General features: G+C 41.5%; 1 protein-coding gene across 1 annotated transcript in view; it reads right to left on the reverse strand.

Moving 5' to 3' along the window:
• adgra1b (adhesion G protein-coupled receptor A1b) overlaps nucleotides 1–23,359 on the reverse strand; it is a 196,541-nt gene extending 173,182 nt beyond the window's left edge. Inside the window, exons 1-2 of the mRNA XM_085297564.1 lie at nucleotides 22,544–23,359; nucleotides 380–451 (exon numbers count right to left, since the gene is read on the reverse strand). Of these exons, the coding sequence (XP_085153690.1) occupies nucleotides 380–451; nucleotides 22,544–22,761 (290 nt within the window). The 5' untranslated portion in view covers nucleotides 22,762–23,359. The remainder of the gene's footprint in view (nucleotides 1–379; nucleotides 452–22,543) is intronic.
• Nucleotides 23,360–24,565: the final 1,206 nt, after the last annotated feature.

Consider the following 24,565-nt stretch of genomic DNA (forward strand, 5'->3'; position numbering starts at 1 on the left):
ATCATCAGGCTGTATGAATACAGCCCTCTGGGAGATTGCATATGGTGCGAGAGTCATCGGCATGAGCCCGCCACAGTCAGTCACACTGTCAGAGCACCCTGATCTCACACTGCATTAGTCCCTAATATGATGCTATATATTATCGCTTTTAGGACATTTACTGTGGCAATTGTGGTTAAGCGCAAGGGCTGGAAGGTAAAAGAAAAAAAAACACACTGGCAAGCCTCCTGCAGGGTAAAACCTGACAAGGATCTCCTAATTCCCACCATGTCCCCTGTTTGCCTTTTCCCAGCTACAGTGCAATACTGCTGCTGCGATGACAGCTATTAGGACTCTGGGGAGGACAAAACATTAAAGAGTGCTTGATTTAAGTACTCACAGCTTTTCCAGGGCAGCCAAGCCATAGAAGGAGCCGTTCCTCAGCAGAGAGATCTTGTTGTTACTCAGGTTTCTGTTTAGGGGCAAAAGATATGAGAGAGAGAGAGAAAGAAGTCGAGGTGAGCATGCGGAGCAAGTAAGAGGAGGCGCATTTGTAAATATCACAAAAACAGAGCTGGGGGAGATTACTTATTCAAATGGCTGATAAATTGTTTATCCTCTGCCTGTCAATATGTTAGCAAGAGATAAGGATTTATGCCTGATGAGATTGCGGCTGTAAATTACTCATCCAAGCCACGTTTTGGACTTGTTTATGGCCATTTGTGGTTAAGATGTGTAATGATCCAAGCCATCCACCACCCCCCACATGCCCCCTCCTGCACTCCTTCATGTCAAAATATTGGCCTAATAGAAAAGCTTAAGGAAACGCCAGGTCAGCACAATTCAGTCATCCATTGCTCACACCACAACAGCAAACAAATCAATGAAATGCACTGCAGGGATCTTTAAGTGATGAATTAATATTCAGAAGAGACGTTTTGATTATTTCTATGACAGCCATCACTGCTTTTTCTCTTTTTTCCCCCTTTTTTGGGGATGAATTATGTCTGGGCTGGATGTAAAATGAGAAACTATGTTTCTCTGAGTGATGCATGTGTTTGGGGGAAATAGAAAAATAGCGCCTGGACAGGACTTCTCGGAGAGTACTTGAAAGCACAAACACACGCACACAACCTTATCGTGTCGCGAAAACGTAGGAAAATCCAATTTAACGCACGCTACACTTGCGGTATTTCTGTTAAACCTCTGTTATCTATCCGCAGAAATGAGCACAGCTAAAACAAATAAACACACATGGGGCATATCAAGGTAATCAGGTGGGTTTTTTTACTGTAGAAAAAACAAAACAAAACCCAGAGTGACTTATTAGACCACGTAAAACTCGGGCGCCTGCTGCGGGTGCAAGAGGCATTTCAGATAAGGGCCCGAGTCTCCTCGAAGCCCGCTGCAGTAATTACTTTTGCTATGTTTGTCGAGAATAACATGACCACACAAAGTCACCTCTGAACCAGTTACTGCTGGAAATACAACGATACAGCAGACAAGAACAGGTAGTTCAGGGCTCCACTCTGAAATAAATCTCTCTCTCAAGCCGGACTTCCATGAGCAAATTGGCAAATAAAGACTTTTTGAGTTTTTTTCATTATACAGATTTCCTCAGATTTCCTTAAAACAGCGAGACGGTGGTAATACATGATGTATGTTACAATGCACCAATTATCCCTTTATTCTTCTATTTAGACAATTCAGGGTTGGAGACTGTCCCATGAGGTCATGAGGTGACAGGCAGGGAGAACGTGTAAACTCCACACAAAAGGGCCCAGGCTGGCCAGTGGGTTCAAACACTTCCCTGGCAGTGTGAGACAGTGCTAACTACTGCACCGCCACGCCACACCTAGGGTTTGTGTCTCAGTTCAGAAGCCTGGTGCCAATCAATCATATCCAACCACACAGACACAGTTAAAGGAGATTAAAGCTTTTATAAATTAGAAACTACTCACTACACTACTCACTGTCTATGTGAAGAGGATTGCTTGTAGCTAAAAACCAACAGAGAATTGTGATTTTATTTTGTAGTTTCAGATCACAGAGGTTGTTGACTTTCTCCTTTACTTTATATCTTTTAACCTCAGCACAAAAAACAGCAGTGATGCAAAAATGAAAGCACAAACAGAGCTCAAAGGAGAGACACTGTTTATTATGTAACAGTTACATAGCCTGTATTAAAAAGACGAAGGTAGCCACCGTGTGATCATCCATCAGTTTTGCTTTTGAGTTAGTGTGTCGTTTTGTGAGTTTGTTTAGTGGCTAAAGAGGCTTTTTGTTTTCAACAGATTGGTGGGTTCCTTGTTATTAGCTAATGCTAGCAAACTTGCTAACCAAGCTTCCATGAACAATATGAATGCATTAATTGCGTTACACATTATATGAATGCAAACACCTGCTAATTAGTGTCAAGCAACAAAAAACTAAAAACTAAAAAAATTAAAGTAAAAATTTCTATAAATTTATTGAAATTAATACACATAATTTTCTCATTCACATTTAATTAGAGTAATTAAAGGTAATAGTATTTATAGGTACTGTTGGGGTAAAAAAAAGAAAGAAGGTATTTTCTCTGCAGACACATGGATGCAGATGCAACTTTACACATACACTGAACAAAAATATAAACGCAACACCTTTGTTACTGCTCCCATTCCCCATGGGATGGATGTAGAGACCTAAAATTCATTCCAGATACACAATATAACCATCCCTCCCAAACAGTGGTCACAAATCAGTCCAAATGTGTGGTAGTGGGCACATCTGCTATATTGAGATAATCCATCCCACCTCACAGGTGTGCCACATCAGGATGCTGATCTGACATCATGAGTAGTGCACAGGTGTACCTCAGACTGCCCACAACAAAAGGCCACCCTGGAATGTGCAGTTTTTTGCGCTATTGGGGGTCTGAGGACCCAGAACCGGTCAGTATCTGGTGTGACCACCATTTGCCTCATGCAGTGCAACACATCGTCGCATGGAGTCTATCAGATTGTCAATTGTGGCCTGTGGAATGTTGGTCCACTCCACTTCAATGGCTGTGCGAGGTTGTTGGATATTCGTGGGAACTGGTACACGCTGTCGTATACGCCGGTCAAGCACATCCCGAACATGCTCAATGGGTGACATGTCCGGTGAGTATGCTGGCCATGCAAGAACTGGGACATTCTCAGCTGCCATCTGCCCTGAACAATGTGAACCATGATTCATCCGTGAAGCGCACACCTCTCCAACGTGCCAGACGCCATCGAATGTGAGCATTTGCCCACACAAGTCTGTTACGGCGACGAGCTGGAGTCAGGTCAAGACCCCGATGAGGACGACGGGCATCCAGTTGAGCGTCCCTGAGACGGTTTCTGACAGTTTGTGCAGAAATTGTTTGGTTGTGCAAACCAATTGTTCCAGCAGCTGTCTGGGTGGCTGGTCTCAGACGATCTTGGAGGTGAACCTGCTGGATGTGGAGGTCCTGGGCTGGTGTGGTTACACGAGGTCTGCGGTTGTGAGGCCGGTTGGATGTGCTGCCATATTCTCTGAAACGCCTGTGGAGACGGCTTATGGTTGAGAAATGAACATTCAATGCACGGGCGACAGATCTGGTTGATATTCCTGCTGTCAGCATGCCAATTGCACGCTCCCTCATTGCTTGTGGCATCTGTGGCATTTTGCTGTGAGACAAAACTGCACATTCCAGGGTGGCCTTTTATTGTGGGCAGTCTGAGGTACACCTGTGCACTACTCATGATGTCAGATCAGCATCCTGATGTGGCACACCTGTGAGGTGGGATGGATTATCTCAATATGGCAGATGTGCCCACTACCACACATTTGGACTGATTTGTGACCACTGTTTGGGAGGGATGGTTATATTGTGTATCTGGAATGAATTTTAGGTCTCTATGTCCATCCCATGGGGAATGGGAGCAAAAACAAAAGTGTTGCGTTTATATTTTTGTTCAGTGTAGCTGTAGGCTATGGTCCAAGAGTCGGGGGGATGATGATATACGCGGCGCTTATTCTGCAGCCCAGACTCACATAATTTTAAATACAACTCCAATGGAGATTCAAGGTTTTATATCTGCTAAAATATTGATTTCTCCAGCCAGCTCTTAAATCGTCTGCTGCAGGGCTGCTCTCTCTCGCTCTGTGATGCTGTGGATACGTACATACCCATGTGATCTGCTGCCTTGAGCTCTCCTTTGCATGTTGTGTATCTTCTTGTCAGCCAATGGCCACTTCACTCACTTACGCACACACATTCAGACAGATAGACAGTGGCAGATTTGCACAAGGTCAGATCCTTTTATCACCTTCCACCACTACCTTCCCATCTTCTTTTAACACAATGGGCTGTGGGAATGATCACCCAGGTTTAAGGAGAGAAGGCCAATTAGAATGTGGTGTTGATTTCTTCTGTGACGACAGTGCTCTCGTTATGGCTACATGCTCATTTTTAACTCCAGGATTAAGCAGCGGGATCCCACAATGCATTGTGCTGAACGGGCAACTCGCCGGCCAAACTGCTCAGGGTGCAGAGTGTGCACAATGAAAATGTACTTGTGAAGGCACAAACAGACATGCAAACTAGGCATGAACTCACAACAGGAAATAAATATTTGGTCTTTTTGGTCATGAGAATAAACAATTCTATAAAGATTTCTCTCGGTTTTTGGCTGAAAGGTTAAAAAATGATATTTGCACTTGCCATTTTTTGCACTTGCACTGGAGAATTGTCTCATTTAATTGAATAAGTTTGCTTCTGGGTGATATTTGGGGAAAGCACCTCTTTCTGCTCACAGTTGTCTTGGCAGGAAAAGCTAAATTGATGACAGGAAGTCCCCTCTCAGCAAAAGGCCAGGATGGACGCAAACTCGCGTCAGCAAATTTGTGTCAACATCTAAGCTTGTATTTATATTTTGGCCTACCCCAATAGCAAACTTCCAAGGAGATCGTATCTCTATTACTTCCAAAATGACTCTTTTTTTTTTTTGACAGAGAACTAGTGGGAAGATCCGGCGGGACAAAATCCGCAGAGCCAATACAAGAGACAAAGAATGCACAAAAAAGATAGAAATAATCGGGTGAGATAATAGACTTTTCACTAAGCCCCTCCATTCAGTTATTGCTGCTATGGCTGTCAAGCGTTCCATTGTTGCACAAAGCACTTTACACACTGATACCACAGGCACATTTATCATTTGAAATTTGCAGTAATTCTTTAAACAGTGATATGACAGCTGATTTCACATGGAAGTAAACAGTAGGCTTCTCATTTCCAGCCAACAAGTGAAAATCTATTTTATCTGCTGTACGAACGACTGTCGTTTGACAGTCCACTGAATTTAGTGTTAGAAGACTGAGGCCAAAGCTGCTCGTCACCCGCATGAAGTCATACTGTCACCAGCTGATGATCAGCGTCAGTATGGAATAAGGAGGAGCATGGGCATGTTTTGCATAGTAGAGATGGTTAACCGTAGTTATATATGACATTTGTGCCAGTACCACTTTTTTCCATCTGCTATGTGCCACTGCTTGTGGTACAGAACAGAGCAGCATTAACATGACAGAAAAGACACTGATTGTGTCAGACATGGCAGAGGAGGAGGAGCTGGAATGGAGGTGGGTTGCTAACCTTGCTCAGTAATGTAAATAACATGCCCTATATGAGATTTGCCAATCAGCTGTCAAATATCTGTCTGCACTGAAATCTCACCTGAACTAATTCCTCAATTATCAGTAAAAACGTAATTTAAATGTTACATGCCAAAAACGTCCTGTTTAACTGACTTTTATTTTGTGCTATTTTATTTTTACAAAACTGTTTTGGTTTTTTTTTACATCAAGTGTAGTTATTACTTGAGCCCTGTGTCTACTGTTTTGGGACATGGTGAAATTCAAAGGCTTGCAATTTATGTGGGCTTGGCGAAATCAGTCAATTAGAAAGTGTAGGGCCAAATTAACTCATGGGTTGAAGGGGAAAAAAGTTCTGTGGGTGATCAGCTCAACTAACAATGGGCTAATTTACTAAAAACCTAAATTCACAAATCAAAACAAGCAGACTGGATAATGGACAAGCAGTCTAGTAATCAAAATAAAACAGTCTCCAGTAACAGCAATGGCAATTTAGATCACTGAGAGCCAACTTAATGGTAATTTCGTGTCTTTTTTTAGTGCAAACTTCTCTGTTAGAAATTGCTGAGGGCTGCTTATGTTCTGCATAAATCAGAGGAGCACAGGATTTGTGTAGAAAAAGGGCTGTTACAAACTATCCCATAGTGTAAACCTGAAATCTGCAACAGCTGATCTGTAGGATGTGCAGAATAACACAAAACATAATCTACCATCAAATACTTACCCATCTGTGCGTCGATGAACTTGCTGTTATTGTGTTATGTGCAATAATGCAAGCAATTCTCTCATTTTAGGAAGACGTTTTTATAAAACCCATTAGACATCAGAGATCAGTCTAGAAGTGTATGAGTCCCATTCATTTTTGCATTTTGACAGTCATTTCAATATGGCAATATGTGCATGAAAAAAAATCACGAAAGGTGAAGATTTTATGACGTGCCATTTTCAAATGAAGGAATTTTCTCGATTAATTTTTCAACCATAACTGAATGTTACAAATAACAATTACAGTTCACAATTACAACTACATACAGAAACTGTTAAAAAACGGATAATATGCTCACAGAAAATTACGTTAGTTTTTTTTTACAGTGTAACTTTGAGCTATCCACTATATACAAATTCGTTCTCACTCATTTTGAGTATATCAGCATTCCTAGGGGCGACTATCACAGCCACACCCGGTGCAAAATAACACATGACCTAAAGTTAAATGCATTAAATTTAGTGCAATTTGCAATGAATTGCTTTATCAGACCTTTCTGATTTTCCACTCTAAAACTGAAACTCCTACAAAGACCTGCACAACAAGCCCAGTCACGAAAATACCTGCACCCTGTGCACTTTAATACCAAAAGAGAGTATTTCATTGGTGCAGTAAATTTGTAAATTTGATCCTTTAAGCTGAGTCAGATTAGACAAGATTTATAGACCACCAAATGTGAGTAAGCAAGAGTTTGTATGGATTTCTATTGTTGTTGATCCAAACATCAGTATCCTGCTGCGTTGGTGTCAGTTTGAATTCGTCTTGACAAAAGCTCTCTGCATGCAGGAAATTGCAGCAGATACAAGCCAGCATGGAAGCAGCCGGACATGGTGAGAAACTCCTTGGAAAACCGAGCAGGTCAATATCACAATATTTCACACAGAGAATTACTGAAAGATAACCAAAGAGCTCAAACAGTTTGAAGGGCCAGGTGGAGTTGATTCTGGTATTCCCTGAGCTTTTTCTAAATGCTAGCACTATAAATTGTGCCAAAACTGCTGCGCTTCTTTTCTAAAGCCACATATGAACAATGTGGCAGGGTAAAGGTGGTCGAGCTGAGACACTCACTGCTGTCGCTGTGTTTTCTCCAGTGTCTCCCATTCTGTTCCTACACCTCCCTCTGCGGACGGACGTCCCACTCAGGGACAGGCAGCCACTGTTTGTGCAAACTCAAGCGTGTCCTGTGCTGTGTTATGCTGCATGTATGTGTGTGCGGATTTGTGTGGATGTGCCTGCTTGCCGACCCCTGCATGCCTATCTCAGGCCTCTGCGCAACGTCCAGGAAATCACAGGAAAAACAGAATTGAACATTATGTAAACAGGCCATGACAAACTTGTGGAGGAGCCATCCAACTCTGTATTTACATTATCAATTATGTTCTCTGTGGATAAGCTGCTTTCAGCGAGGAGAAGTGATTCAGTATTGTCTCTGTGGGCTGCAGCAAATGGTCTATGTCATTGCTTACTGTGTTCCAGCGCCAACCACAGCCAGATGTGTATAGTTTATCTAGTAAATGCTGCATTTTCACAAAATTCCCACATGGCATAGGGCATTCATTTGTGTGAATGTTGAGTTTGCGAGCGTAAAATTGGAAGATTGAAGCACTGCAGAAGGTTAAACAGTTGATTAGTTAATTGATAATAAATTTGTGTGACAGTATTTTGATAACTGATACACACTGGAGTCATTTTTCAAATAAAAATGCCAAGGTTTTGATGAGAAATATGAGAACTGAGTACTGTACGAAAGTCTTGAGCCATCCCCATTTTTTTTTAAGTGGTCCTGAGTAATAGTTCTCAAGACTTTCTGAAGGTCTTTTTTAAGTTTTTGGACATAACCTGTGAATAATTCAAGAATAAAAAGACATCTGATTCAACAGATAAGTAAGTGTTGTGTCTACACGTATCAGACAGGTTTTTAAATGTTTCTTTGGGCACTTATTAGCAGCCTGTTGCAAAAACATATCATTTGTTCCCATTAACACAGTTTAACAGGCATAAAATTGCTTTTGTTGTGTGTTGCTTTGTCTTTTCCCAACAAGGTGATTCCCAAAGAGCCATTAGCTGAAAACATATCTCAGCATGGTGTGCAATGAGCTCTTAAAAAATTTGAGGAACATGAACAAGTTGAGGATAAAAAGTGACATACCTGAAAAACTATGTACAGCTTAAGAACGGTATCTAAAAGTCATGTCATTGAGAAGTAAAAAAAAATCCAGCAAAGACCTGACACGGGACCTGAGAGACGTGTCTGGACCTCTAGTTGATCCATCTACTGTTTCTAAGCCTTATTAGAAATAGTCCCAGTGGAAGGATGGCTGCTAAAGAGCCATTATTAAGAACTGGAAACAGGGGTAAAAGGCAAAACTGATGACTGTCACCAGTATGTATGGAGGACGTCAGCAGAGAGGTACGACAGTGCTTGTTTACAGTCATCTGTAAAACAAATTGAAGGCTCTGTCATTGTTTAGAACTGCATTTCATTCCAATGGTGTTTGGGATATTGTCAAAATGTTAAAAGTGATGCGACTATAAACACAGAAAATTATAGTCTAATCTACCATGTAATAAATAATAATAATAAATGAAAACATTCTGGATTTTTTTTTTATTATGGCTTAATTTTAAACGTGACAATGATTGTAAACACACTGTCTCTGTAAACGCAAACCTGACAGAAAAACACACAGTAGAACACTAATCAATCACATAACTGAGGCAGTTTAGGATCATTCTGATAGAGAACAGAAAAAAGGCAGCTAATATCTAAAAAAGAGCTTTGAATGTCCTTAAAGGAGCCCGGAGAGCTACTTCAAGAAATGACAAGAAAGCTGCCTAATGTCTGGACATGTTTCAATAAATAGCTGCACCTATTTTCTATTTCCTAGCCAAATATAAAGAAAATTCTTCCTTTAAACAGGACCTCTTGCTCTTAATCTCCCTCCACACCACAGCTGGGATATTTCTGTGAGGCCGAACAAAGTCAGTGCTCTAGAAACCAGTCTGGCTGGAGCAAAGACATTCAGCTATATCATTATGGAGGAATAGAAACGAAAATAGCTCCCACGGAAGTAATCCAACACACCGATCATGAGGAGCAAAGGGAGTAAAGATCACAATCTAAACTATGGCAAACATTTAGATCTACTGGCCTCGAGGATTCAAGCCACTTCTCTTCAAACAGCCAAACCCAGTGTTTTTTTAGAAGATCAAGTTACTAGACAGGGCTAACCAAAATAACATATTTCACATCTACTAACATTGACCTTGGATGGAAAATTGCTTTAAGAGCTACCAACAGATGTTCACATGGCCTCTAAATGATGGTGAAGGTCATCTGACTGAGACACAATCTACCGTTCTACTGTTGCAGATCAGTTAGTCAGATTTGTTTGCTTGTGTTTACAGAAGGTTATAAAGTAAGGTGTTATTCTGTGTTATTCTTGTGATTTGACTTAAATATGAAGCAATAAAATGAAGCTTATCTTGTCTTTATCTTTAACAAAAGAGAAAGTTGTGTTTAGTTGAGTTCTTCAGTTGGGGAATTCCAAAAAAGTAAGTTCTTATCATAATCTTTATTATTATCTATTGCATGCAACTATATAGTTTTTCAGATGCCTTAGATGCTCTTCATTCTGATCAGAGTGAATCAGAGAGAAGAGTGCAGTCTTCGCTTGCTTTCCTTTTTTGTGCAAAGTGCCATATTCGCTGGGTTTGCCCTATTTGCTATTGAACAGCACAGCAATATTTCATCTTCTTGTTAGGGCAAAATATTGCATATCTTAAATTTGGAATTAACCTTTAGGAATGTCTTGTTGATTTTAATTATGTGACTTCATAATTTGATAAGTTGTCAGAACCAGCACAACAATAACCTCCGATTACATCACCTCTAGTGTACCACCTTATAAACAGCTCTACACTCTGCACTGATGACTGCAGACGGATTCAGATTGACTGTTTGCAACATATCAGCAAACAGTCTGTGTTCATAAAGTAGATAGTCTGTCAGTCAGGTAATTGCAAACCTTTGAGTCTCAGAGTGACTTCAGTCAGTCTCGCTCAACCTCAGGACAACCAACTGATCACCACAAAAATTCAATTAAAATTTTTTCGTATTCATAAGAAGCGTGACATTCTACTTTAACTTTAGTCTGATTGAGCCATAAAGGCGATTGGAGATCAGAGATTTGAGTTTACACTATTGTAAGCTAAGAATTCAAAAGTTCATTTACCGAATTATATATTAACCAGCAATAATATTTAGATATGAAAAAGGCCACATCACGAGAAATTACTTAATGGAAAAGTTCAATAGAAAAAATAAGCATTTTTTTAAAAGTTAGTTTTTTGTGATTACAGGCATTGCTAAATGCTGAAGCTACGTGACTGGAAGCCTAAGCAGTCTCTAACTATTAGGCTCACCACAGACATAGACATATAGCATCAGTGACTTGTGTTGAGTGAGTGGAGAAAAATGTGAAGAAGCTGAGTGACAAACACATATGCAAGCACAGGGCTCCTACATATGCACACAAATGGATACACTGACTCCCTGATTCGTGCACACACAGAGGCAGGCATACGCTCATAATCTAGCACACAGGGCTGATAAAAGCCTGCCAAGGCTCCTGTGAGACAAATAGAACAGCTAATACGATTCCCACTGGGATCACACATTGCAACAGAAGCAGCACACATCAGGGCTTTAATCACCTTGTTGTACAGTTAGTCAGAAAACGGGGTAAAGACAACATGCTTCTAAGCTGGCCTCCACTGCTCTCTCAAATTTATGGCCCTTTAAGTAACTTTAGTATTTACTCAGCGGCGTATGAAGGAGGCAGGGAGAGCAGCACAAAGAAGTATCCTTGGCAGACACTGTATTTGTCTTTACTTAATATTTTTTGGTAGTAGGTCTGGGTTTTGACACATTCTTGGTTTTTCCATGCTACAGTAGGATTTACAGCGACTGCTCCAGTGGTCATGAACTCTCGATCATTGAATCATTATTGTCTAACGCAGAACTGATCAGACCTGAACCACGTCAACTGCAGTCAGAGAGATTTTCAGGCAGCCAGTGTGAAGGCCAGCTTCTAAGTGATATATCTGTAGCCTCTGAAGAAACCTTGACAATATCATTGGCATTTGCTGGTAACTAGATTGAGTAATGGCTATTTATTAAGAACACTGGCAGTTTCCTTAAAGAGCAGCCACCTCTGTGGCTGTAAAATGAAGCCAACATGGAAGTGGTAAAAACCGCACTTAAGTGGTCACTTGAGACTGGCTCCAAAAGCATGTCACTTCTTATCGACTCTATTGATAAAAATGCCCACCGTAAGAACTTTAACCAACAGGAACAAAAAAGTTTTGGCCTCCATAGTTTCCCCCTTTAACACAACTGTACAGATAGTGACTTATTTATTTATTTATTTATTCATTCATTTACACCCATTTAGATTTTGTTAAGGACCAACGTTAGGTTTTCTTCAGATATGCTGACCACAGATGGTGTACGATGGCTACCGTGACATCACTCACTGGTTTCTGAATTCTCGTTTTCAAGCCTTTATGACATTTGACAAGGTGGGGTGGGGGTGGCCTGAGAAACTGCTTGATAACTGGCCAATGACTTTTGATTGACTGTGGCTAATCTCTCGTTTTAAAATATGGCATGACCAAGATTTGCAAAATAGATTTCCCAGCACCAGCTGAACACATGAACAGGAGTACCACAAACTTTGCAGATCACCTTAGAGACCAACATCCTGGTCTTTATGAAGAATTTTCAACAACACCTAAGTATTAAACAGCAAGAATGTTACTGTTTCACTTCTAGCAGTTACCCCTCATTAGCCAACTGTTGAGCTGTCATTAAAACAGCGGTTAACAAGCTCCTTCTAATAATACAATCATAACAGTTATGTGGGAACTAGGTAGCAAATGGAATTTAACAGGCACAGTCATTAGAGTGTAAAAAGAGTTTTGCTTCCCTTAAAGACCCAAATTGAAGACATCTACCAGCACCTAGGCAGAAATGGTGGCAGCCTGCTTAACCAGCAGCAGGAGTCCTGACAGGGACTAGAAAGAGAGAGCAGATTTCTCCTGTTTTGGCTTCCTGTTAAGTCCAGAATTGAATTCAAAATCCTGCTCCTCACATACAAGGTCTTAAATAATCAGGCCCCATCTTATCTTAATGACCTTGTAGTACCATATCACCCTATTAGAGCACTTCGCTCTCGCTCTGCAGGCCTACTTGTTGCTCCTAGAGTATTTAAAAGTAGAATGGGAGGGAGAGCCTTCAGTTTTCAGGCCCCTCTTCTGTGGAACCAGCTTCCAGTTTGGATTCTGTCATGGTCTGGTTGGGCACCTGCAGGTCTCAGACAGCGGCTCCTCCTCCTTTAGGCGGAGTCCGGTTGCCCCTCCCTGGCTGACCACCTGTGAGCAATCGTGCCAGCGGTATATCAGACCTGCGCTCTCAACCACTCATCGCCAGAGTATCTGCTATTCCCATCGATAGCACCCGGAGTGGAGATCTTGTTCCCCTCGCTCCCGTCCTCCTGGACCTGGGCCGCCAGCTGCTTACACAACGTGGCCTGCCGGCCCACCGCTCACCTGCCTGCCTCCCCACGCCTCGACCGCTTCCGGGTTTTCCGCTCCACCTGTCCCCTCCATCTGAAACCAATGCCCCCGGCCCCTACCTAGTCCTGTTTCTACCTCCCCGCTGTCCCCGCTGTTCAGCCGTCTCCTAGAGGTGTCTAGGTCGCCCTCATTATCACCGACGAATCCTACGCGCCACTAGTGTGGTGGCGTCGCTTTGTGTTTCACCTTTGTTTACCTGTGGGCGGAAATAAATCATTTGTTTTCTGTCACCTCGCTTCCGGGTTGGTTTCTGCGCCTGTGTCCATCCCTGTTCCCTCGTGCCGTTGAGCCGTGACAGATTCGGGAGACGGACACTATCTCTACTTTTAAGATTAGGCTTAAAACTTTCCTTTTTGCTAAAGCATATAGTTAGGGCTGGACCAGGTGACCCTGAATCCTCCCTTAGTTATGCTGCAATAGACATAGGCTGCCGGGGGATTCCCATGATGCATTGAGTTTTTCCTTTCCAGTCACCTTTCTCACTCACTATGTATCAATAGACCTCTCTGCATTGAATCATATCTGTTATTAACCTCTGTCTCTCTTCCACAGCATGTCTTTATCCTGTCTTCTTTCTCTCACGCCAACCGGTCGCAGCAGATGGCCCCGCCCCTCCCTGAGCCTGGTTCTGCTGGAGGTTTCTTCCTGTTAAAAGGGAGTTTTTCCTTCCCACTGTCGCCAACATGCTTGCTCATAGGGGGTCATATGATTGTTGGGTTTTTCTCTGTATCTATGAAGCACCTTGAGGCGACTTTTGTTGTGATTTGGTGCTATATAAATAAAATCGAATTGAATTGAATTGAATTGAATTGAATTGAATTGAATTGAATTGAATTGAACCATCAATGAAATATGGTGCCAGGTTCCCAGAAGCACTTGAAATGAACAGGGCTGTTACTGAATACATTTACATGAGCTAAAAGAATAAAGAAGAATAAAAAGCAAAAAGGCAGTGTGGTAGCACAGTGGTTTACACTGTTGTCTCACAGCAAGAAGGTCCTGAGTTCAATTCCACCATCAGACCGGTGTCTTTCTGTGTGGAATTTGCATTTTCTCCCTGTTTTTGCGTGGGTTCCTTTTGGGTACTCCGGCTTCCTCCCACCATCCAAAGACATGCAGCTTGTGGGGATAGGTTAATTGATTAATCTAAATTGCCCATAGGTGTGAATGTGAGCGCAAATGGTTGTCTGTCTCTGTGTGCTAGCCCTGCGACAGACTGGTGACCTGTCCAGGGTGTACCCCGCCTCTCACCCTGTGACAGCTGGGATAGGCTCCAGCGCCCCCCGCGACCCTGAAAAGGAGAAGCGGAAGTGGATGGATTGAAGAAATAAAGAGTATTTTCCTGAGTATTGATATCGAGTTTGAAATTCTAGAATGGTGACGACCTTACCCCCTAATTAGCAGGTAAAATTAGCTTTGAATTGAGCTTTACAGTTTATGAATGTAGCTTGTAAACCACACTCTAATCCAAATATGAGCATTAATCAACTTTTTCTTAATTATTAAAATAGCAGCTAACAAGTTGTGATGTGGGAGCAAGGAAGCAAATGTTAGTTCTGCCTAAAAACCAACAAATTCCTACAATAAGCTCCAACAAACAAACATGGCAGTCCTGACGTCCCTGCAGCTACATCTTCTATATTCTGTTAATGTTTCCAATACGCAGCAGCTCAATGCCCATGTTGTTGTTCTTGAGCACACGGATAACATGAGGAAAGAGGTCCTTGGCAACAGCGAAGATAGAAGTGCTGGGGATCTAAAATATTGCACCCTCTGAAGCTTTGATGACTGATACTGGTAAGTGCACTAAAGCTGAACCTTTTGCTTTTTAAAAATCTTCCATATCAGTGGAGATAAGAATGAGAAAAGCCAGTAGAAAGAGACAGAAAGACCAAGAGATTGGCATGACTCCTCACAGCATGAGATAGTAGATACACCATGTTTTATCAGGGTCATTTTGGTCACATCTCTTTAGATTAACATCCAGCTCTCTGTGGATCTGAATGTCATATCATTTAAGGCGTTTAACACTCGGAATGTCTTGATCCGATGTGTTGTGCACTCACAAGGTTGTTCAATGAGTTAATGCACAGGCGTATATGGACAGGCTATGTGTGCAATGAAATATTCATGCAGAAGTACTCAGAACTCAGAGGAGGGTAGAGCACAAACAGCACCTCGGCAGACGAGAAAAGCCCCCAAGGAATAACAGCAAGGAAGAAAAGAGCTGGAGTGAATATAATGGGGGGTAAAGAATATACAGAATTATATTTATAGCAATACTAAAAAATAAAATGCTCTGACATCCAGTATTTGTTCACAGTGACAACGCAGATCAATATAAACTTCTCAATCCTTTGATCATGCTAATCACAACCTGTCCATCTGCAGCGAAGAAGCGCATTAATCTAAAATCCAATTGCTATTTTACAGCCACGCTTCCTCCAATGTTTCCCTGCCAGCACTTTGACTGACATGTTCTTGTAGTGGTTTGGAGGGAGCTACTGCCCTATCCTGATCACTTCCCTCTTGACACCACAAACATCCCTCCTGTCTTTCAACTGAAAGGATGATGATGGTGGCGAAGGTCCACAGAGGAGGATACTACAGATTTGGCTTTAGCCCAAACCAGATGCCCTCATTTTTCTCTCTGGCAAACTGGAGAACAACCAGGCTTTCAAGGAGCTCAGTGTGTGAGAACATGCACCAATTAAGAAGATCAATTTCAGCTGACACTTCTGTAAATCACAAACATTTTATTATAGTTGTGTTTTTTTAATTAAGATATTAAAAACAACATGAAGACAAATAATGCACTACTGCAATTATATTTGTTTATTATCGCTGAACTCTTAACTCTGGAAACTGATTGCAACAAGGACAATACTGGGCTCAACGTGAAAGAAGAAAAAATAAACCATTTACTGTGTGATATGAGATGGATATTTAAAAAGGGATTTTTTTTGGCTGAAATGCCAGCATTTAATGTAACAAGTTGCCTTTTTCCCTGTTTGCAGATGTGGGTGAAAGACAATGACGCACTAAGGATGAAAGCCTGTTTATTTCCCCTTAAATGGTGCCACACTGAAAAGGGAAACGCATTTGTGGATTGAGCAACAGCGTTGAGTATGTGAGCTGTGTTCGTGAAAACCTTGTCAAATGTTCCCCGTCTTCTCTGGTGCCTTTTGTTGGATTGGATGACTGAAATCTGAAGGATCGAGACATATTGGCAATTTAACTATTTATTCATTTAACAAACAGATGCCTCTATAGCTCTGGAAGAACCATACAAAGCTTGGAGGATAGAGTTTGGTCCCAGACTGTGGAGATATTGGGTTTGCCAAAACTGCAGAATCGAATTTTGATGTCGTTTAACATTGACGTTGCTTCCAATGATAACAAGCCTTGTTTTTCCAGTGACATCACCATCACAATGCTGCCACCAAAAGCTATGCAGTAATCAACATGTTGATCCAACTGCAGTAGGCAGAATCTGGACTGATCACTGAACATATTTCTCCAAATGTTCAGGTTCCAATGCGCATGGTGCTGACACCAGCGCAAATGGGCCCGACGGTCAAGGGCAGCTGCAGCAGGCCTCTTGACAACCCTTTAAGACCACAGATTGGCTGCGTGCACTCTGTTCTGTATTGTCTGGGTACAGAGCTGTCGGCCATATTGTCCTGCAAACCTTGTCTGCAAATCAGTAGAAGACTGCCTACAGTTCCTAAGTTCTGACAGGGTGAGGAAACAGTCTTCTTGTAGCGTCATCTTCTTGGGACGCCAGCTTCGCAGCCTGTATCTGGCATGTTATAGTCCCCAATTATATGGAATTTGGCCTTCAGTTTGGAGATGATATAAGGGCTCACTAAAAATAATGCTGTAACTTGCTTTTGTGGAACATCAGCCGAAAGTTGACCTATCCAGATCAGTCCAACATGGTGTGTTTGGAGTAGACACCAACTGATGCTATAGCAGGGTCCATGCTCACCAGTGCTGCTATTAAGGCACCAAACCTGACTGCAGTTGAGGTATCAGAAGCTCAAAACAAGAGTTAATAGAAGAATAAGCTGTTTGGCACTGACATTGCTTTTTCATTGGTTTTTCATAGATGTAACCCACAAACTCAATTCTGCTGCTCAACCCACAAACACATTTTTCTTACAGATGTGGCACCATTTAAAGGACAATAAAGAGACTTTTATTTGATTGGCAAACTGACTGAAAATATGACATTCAGAATTTTGCACATATTAATTTAATTTATAAAAGTGTCTTAGAATTTTCTTGAACATTGTTTAAGTTCTGAATTTATTTACTTGAAGTTCATAATAATAAATCCTTTACAGGATTCAGAGTACATAACACCACTGTGGTTAATGAGTTATTTTCATAAGGGGGAAAAAAATCAAAGAAACAAAACAACATAAAACAAAAAAACTTTATGCTTCGCAAATCAGTCACTGCATAACAGAAGAAAGTTTTTTGGTTTATTTCTATAACATCGGATCAGACTGGGGCTCTGGGTGCATCTTCATCACTTTCTAACATGTAGAAGACAGAAACATTGTTTTGAGGAACACTTGAATGCATTTCATTTCAAAGCCACTCATCTCATAGACTAACACTTTAGGTATTAACATTATATTACAGGTTGAAAACCAACCTGTTGGGTGAACTACATGCTAATTCTAATAAAGCAACAGAGTGTGGATTTCTGATTTTTCATGAGTAGGTGGGCAATATTCTGTCTCTACTACTACTATGTGCTGCAAGCAGTACTGACAGCTTTGTCAACTGTGAAATGTGCTTGAGTATACAAACTGACTCATTGTTAACATGCACTTTGCTTAATTCGCCGTGGAGAAAACATCATGCTCAGACTGTGGAACAAGTATTTTATTCCCCTGAATGAAGAAATACAGTCTGTACAGTAACATGACCGTAAATAATACTGCTCCTTCTTTTATTTATCCTTTGCACACAAGAGTCATACATTTTAGTTGGCTGTTTTGCCATCCTTACCTATGGAACTTTTTTATGCTGTGTTATGGAATATATATTTAAATGATAGTTAAAGCTAATGAATCAGACGGCACAGTTTTTCTCTATATTCAGTCTAATGATGTTGGCCAGTGTCAAATACTGGATCAGGGCAACCCTTGACACCTTAAACCATTCTTTACAACTTTGTTAATGCATTTTTGCCTTTGGAGAGAAGGGGAATATTTTAAACTATTTATTTTGAGCCAGTGACTCCTTCCAGGAGTAGACCCCAACCAGTTTATTAGTGATCTGATATTATTGGGTATTGGCTAACTATTTGTTTATCTAATGTAAACACAACAACCTGCTGTAATCTGTTTATTTTTCGTATGTTGGAATATTTCATTTTTATCTTCCTCCAAACACCCCCATCTGATCACAGCAGATGGCTCCCCCTGCCTGAGGTGGTTCTGCTGCATGGTTCTCCAAGTTTAAAAGGGAGTTTTTCCTTCCCACTGTCACTGTGATTGGAGTAGCTTGATTGTAAGGGTTTTCTCTGTATTATTGTAGAGTATCTACCTTACAATATAAAGCACCTTGAGGTTGTGATTTGATGCTATTTAAATGAAACAGAATTGAATTGAATTGACCAATTATTGGTACTGGTATCAGTCTTAAAAGTCCTTTATTGGTTGGGCTCTAGATCCATGCATACCACTCTAACATGTGTAGAAACTGCAGCCTGACTTCCTGTTTTGTGCTATGTTAACACACAGGACCACAGGAGAAAGTGTGGTTGTAGAACAGTCAGCTGAAAAATATGTGAAACTCAGTTTAAGCTTCCACACGTTGAGCTACTCTCAGCAGGTAATATATGAGTATTCAGACAATATGCAAATAGTACACGACCCGGGTCAGGCTGCAACAAAGCAACTCAGCAAGAGAGAGAAAAGCAGCAGTACAAACATTGTAATGTTTATTAAAAGTTGTCAATTATGCAAGTGCACTGTATGTGCAGTATGTCTTTGGATGTAGATTCCAGCAGAGCAGAGACTCACAAGCTCACTTACAGTAAGCTGTGAGTGTGGAGTGTGCAAGCACCTCCACATCCCAACTGTTTGCAGTGGTCGCATCTGCTCAGTATCACTCTCATCATCAGTCTCAGCCCTCAGGTGATTTTCTACCAAACACTTGACATCCTCACTTTCCCAGCATCCTCTCTGTCACTCCTTTAAGTACTTTAACTGCTTTTTTTACTCTGAATCTCCCATCTCCCCCTACCACAACCATCCATGCATCTCTTCCACAATCTATTCCTCCTCTTTCTGAGATGAGCGAGGCGTGGTCCTGCTGGACCACTGCCTAAGACAAGTGTCAGCAACGATCTCAGCCGCTACTCTCTGCAGTGAAATGGCGCACCGCTGAAACGATTACACCAGATAGGTCCCAAGGTCAACAGAGCTGTCAGGACAAGCTCTAAACTCTTCAACTCCAACCCCTCCCCGTGGACGATAAGGAAAACAGGCGGAGGTGTTAATCGAGGGCGCTGTGCGGCTCACAGACTTACTGACACGCTCTCTCATACAGTTCATTTTCATCTCTCTCGTTTATGCAAATGTTCTTTCATTTGCTCGTTAAGTTGTTTTTCTTTGGCAGTTGCAGGGCGCCGCATTATTGCAGGGCTTGTTCCTCATAAACATTTTATAGATACAATACTGAAACGCAAAAAGAAAACCAACAAAGCACAATCTGTGCCTCTAATCAGAAGTGGTGCTTGGATCTGGGCTGGTACACTTGAACGTGACAGGTTGTCATTGAGGAAATGGCTCAACAAGGGGTTCATTGTCTATATAGGTGGTGAGATCAGGAGAAAATAAAGAGAGCATGCCGAAGGACATTTGGGAAATTTGCTGACAGTTTATGGGGTGGGGGGGTGGGTGGGGGTGGGGGGGTTGGTATGTACATGCTTCCCCTGATATATATGTTTATTTGTACAGCACATCTAAACAAAAGAGCACGCAGGGGAGGTCACTTTAGCCTGACAAAGGTCACATTTCCTAACGCAGGAAAACTGCTTCCTGGCCGGTAAGAGCTCTGCTGTAAGATGGAGTTCACCAAGGAATAGTGCTCACACACTACCTCGAATTTCTCAGGGAAACTCGGAAAGAAGGAGACGCTTCGACCTGCGTCGCTGTACTTTGATGCTTACTTACTGTGTACTGTGAAGGTTAACCTTACTTTATCTTTCTGTGTAGACCGCTTAGAAAAAAATCAAACCTCGTTAGTACCTGTGAAACCTTAAAAACGCCTCCACTTTTACTAACGCCGAGGATAAAACAAAGCTTTTTAACCATTCCCCACTTAAAAGAAACAAAAGCAGCTCTGCCTGCGCGGAAACAAACACCACTCCAGATAAACTGCTGTAAGCAAAGTGCTGCCATTAATCAACTATGCTTGTGGTTCAGAATGAGTAGTCGCCTGTAACTTGTCAAGGGCCTTTACATTAAGTATTTGCTTTTACACTCCAAAGGCAGACCTCGAGTTTCCGTGAATAAAGCAGTCTATTAATCTTGCCGTCAATCTGTGCACCTGCAGAGAGAGAAGGGGGGGGGGGGGGGGAAGTTATCAACCCCTCAAGTGTTTGAAGTGCTATTTCATCCACAAGAGAGACACAGATGAATACTAAGAGAGGTTTCTCCAAGATGGTGTGGAAGAGCAAAATCTATGAATGTTTGAATGACTTTCAATACAGTAAAGGTAACGGCACCTCTAAACAGCACCGAGGGTAGGGAGAATGATTTATGCAGATGTGAGCAATGGATGAGGTCTGACTGTCACTAACAGGGGGAAGGTAGATCTCAAAGTGGGTCTAGAAACACACTAAGGAATAGATTTAGATTTTTCAAACTATCATTTGAATCAGTGATCTAGTAATAAGAGCAGGATTTTACAAGGACTAGCTTCTGCTCTCTCCCTTTTGAAATTACAGACAGCATGTAGACAAACAGTGATCACTCTTCATTACAGCATACTAAACACCCCCGTCAGTACAGGAACAGGAAGAGAAGTAAATGCCTCCTGCTCTGCCAATGCATAAGACTGTAATATAAAACTGTCATTCATCAGAGCATAGTTCAGGATGGATTAATTCCCAGTAACCCACCAGAAAACATTCTGAGAATGCTGACAGACTGAGTTGCACCATATGAACAGAATGAATTACAGAACTTATTGAACCTAGACCATCTCATCTGGACCATTTTTTGTGATGTGGTTTGTGATTGTCATTCCTTCTATTGATATGTGTGTATGTGCAACCCATTTCTTGCATTTCTTTGTACATATTATCTCTCCTTTCTTCACCTGCTGATCTTTTGGGAAATGTGAGACTAACACATTAAAAACTGTTAAAAGGGTTAGAATTGCAAATTAAAATTTTTAATTTAAAAAAAAAAATGCTGCTAAATTTTATAATTAATCCATCCAAATAATAGACTGATCATCAGAGTTAACAGTGATCTCATTTCACTTATCGATCAGTCTTTGACCAGTTTTTCCAGTTATAAAATCTCTTTATTATTTAATTAATTATATTAATTATTAATTAGGCCTCATTTCTTTAACCATAAGCAATAAGAGTAAATCAATAAAATAAAATCAGGAAATAATAATATCCTGATTTTATTTTTTTAAACGGAGCAGTGTAAAAAGTTTCTGTATATTTAACAGAAACTTTTTGGCAGCCGGATGCCCGTATAAACCGTATAAACCTATAACAGTATCTTACTTTTGGCGCTCCCCATAATACTGTTCTAATCACAGAAATCAGTTACAGTGTGGAAAACAGAATATGATAACAAAGAGATTCTTTAAATTGCAAGTTACTACAAGGTTAATTCAAGGTTTGGCAGATAAAGAAGAATAGTAGGTACACTACATTATACATTATTATTTACTTATTATACGTCATGACTGTGGGGATTACCTCAGCGACTTTGCTAGCACTCTGATTTTGAACTGGAACCAATCTGTTGTGTAAATTTTTTAAAAATCATTTTGTTAGAAGAGTGGATCGTGGATAAGTTTAGTGACCTTTCAGTGGCATCCTTAATGCAGTGGGGCTGGGTGGGCGGGGGCAGTAATGGTAATAATGTAATAAGGTTGCAGAAAGGCTGGCTGCCAACCACATATTTCACAACATATTTATGGTAACAGTGCAAGGTAACATTATTCTTTGATGTGTACTATTCTTCTGCAACTCGATAAATGACTTACTGGTAAATTATGCCAAAGTTGTTTAACTGTGTGGAATCAATTTATAACACTTAACGCTATTGTTCATGCAGGCAGACGCCCTAACGGGGGCCGGGGACTCCGTAGATGAATTGGAAAATAGAGGAAATAAAATTATCTTTGCACTTTTCCCACACTGTTTTCTTCCTGATAATCCGTTATATGTTGAGTCTCACAAACACACACTACCTCGTGTGTGGGCTTTATATTAGTGACGTGAAAGTCTTGACTGCTCCTACTTACAGCGAAACGGTCCTGTTGGGTAAGAAGCTGGGCTGTAAGGTGTCCATCAGATCCACGTCGTCGCACACAACTTTGATTCGGACCTGCTGCCTGCTCAACTCCTTGGACCTCTCAGCGGAGCAGTGACAGCTGTCAATGATCAGATCCGGGCAGTTTCTATTGCTCAGGCTCGACTTGCACAGCAGGACTATTACGCACAATAAAGTCAGCGCCCTCATTGTGGACTGAGATAACTTAAAATATAAGAAGAAGAAAGGGAAAAAAGGAAAGAAACCCGCTATTTTCAAGTGATGTCGTCCCAGCTTCTGTGACAAACAGGGACCATTTCACATTCACTCCCGTTACAATAAAGTTTCCTCCGTTCCTGAGCCGAAGTCCAGATCCCAAACCCCGCTCGTCACCTGCTGCGCTGTAATGAGCTGAATACTTTCGCTGTTTTATTGCTTTTAAACCAGGAATAAAGTTAAACATCGCGGGTTTTAAATGCTGACATTTCTGAACAACAGTCTTACGAGCCGGCTTCTGTCATGTGCTCTGGAGAAAACTTCCAAAAGTTCGTTTTCAAAGTCAAACTTTTCTACCTTTCGCGCTGGCAGCAGAAATCAAGAAATATTCCCTTCACGATCCATTTAAAGTGCTTCTGTTTAAACCGCTGCATGCAGTGTTGTCATTCTTTGTCATCACGCAGTTTATGCGCCCTTGGACTTGTTGCGCATGTAGTGTCCCGAAAGTCCCTCCCCGTCCAGTCCTTACAGGCGTCGGTGTGGGCTCATAAACGTCTCATTGCTACAAGAGGCCGTTAGATAACGTCCTGAAGACTTTCGGCTTCTCTTTCTTTCGGATTGCGCTTACTGAAAGCAACAGGGGGAAGAAGCCCGTCCTCTCATCTAAATAATAATCAATGAGTGGGATCACAGATGGGCTAAATTAAACAATTTTCTCGTCTTTGCCACCTCAGAGAGTCCCCGGAGGTCCTCTAGACCCATGATTTCTCAAACACAAACATTTACACTGCCTGATGAAAAGTGCTGCTGTTTGTTTTAGTCTCTTCAGTCACTCAGGGACGAAGGAACCGGTTTGTATCCAATTCCCGTGACCTGTACACAAACTGAAAATGAGCCACAGCGCTGGTGAACAGGCGAAACACACATTTTCGGGGGGGAAATGGCTTGAATTGTGATCTTGGGAAACATGGTGTTCTACTATTTTACATGCCCCCTAAACGAAAGTAGAATCTTGTTTTTTTTAACTCATTAGTTTCCATATTGCTCGGCTTTGATTTGCTGCAGTGAGAGGCTGCTGCAGATGTTGGCATTTTACGAGCAGAGGACAGACTTGTAAACCTGGCGTTCATTTCACTGATGGCAATAAATTAAGAATATGAGCTGGAAGGTTGACACAGTAACGGATTGTTGGCCTCATGAAGATGATTAATGAGTAAATACAGAAAAGACTACTTTAAATGTCTTTATGTTTTAGGATTTAGAGGTACTTAAAAGAGAGTGTGAACTGGGGCATTTCTTTGAAATTAGATTAACTTTGATGAGCTGAATTTTAGTTTGTTTGTTTTTTTATTCCATCCAAGATGTCATCTGATTCCTCTTGAGACAGAAAGCAAACAATGTGGACCAATACCTGTCCTATAATGTGCACTTATTCTTATCAAGCAATAGTGACTTTGAACAGCCCACACGATGTATCCAGTGACATCAATCTCGTCTCTTTCTGGGGCATAATCTGTACAGAGGGCTTGGCCCCAGGGGGACAGAAGCTGAGACAGCTGGCTAGTTAGGTTCCCCGGGGCCAGGGTGAGGTGCTTCCCCTGTGTGTTTGTGTGTCCATGTGCATTGCACCCTGGGCCAAAATCCTCCCTCATTATCCACATTGTCTCCGGCACAGGCCCGAGAGCACAAAGGAGGGTTTGAAGCCGCTCCCACTGACCCTGCAAGCAGCCCGTGTTTCCTATTCTTCCGTTTTGACAGGCAAACATGGACTCCCTTTCTCTCCATAAGAGCATGCTAT

Source organism: Mchenga conophoros, linkage group LG13 (assembly GCF_057382185.1).
Source record: "Mchenga conophoros isolate Kocher_MC1m ecotype Shallow Benthic linkage group LG13, M_conophoros_male_GT1.1, whole genome shotgun sequence".
NCBI classification, from domain to species: Eukaryota; Metazoa; Chordata; class Actinopteri; order Cichliformes; family Cichlidae; genus Mchenga; species Mchenga conophoros.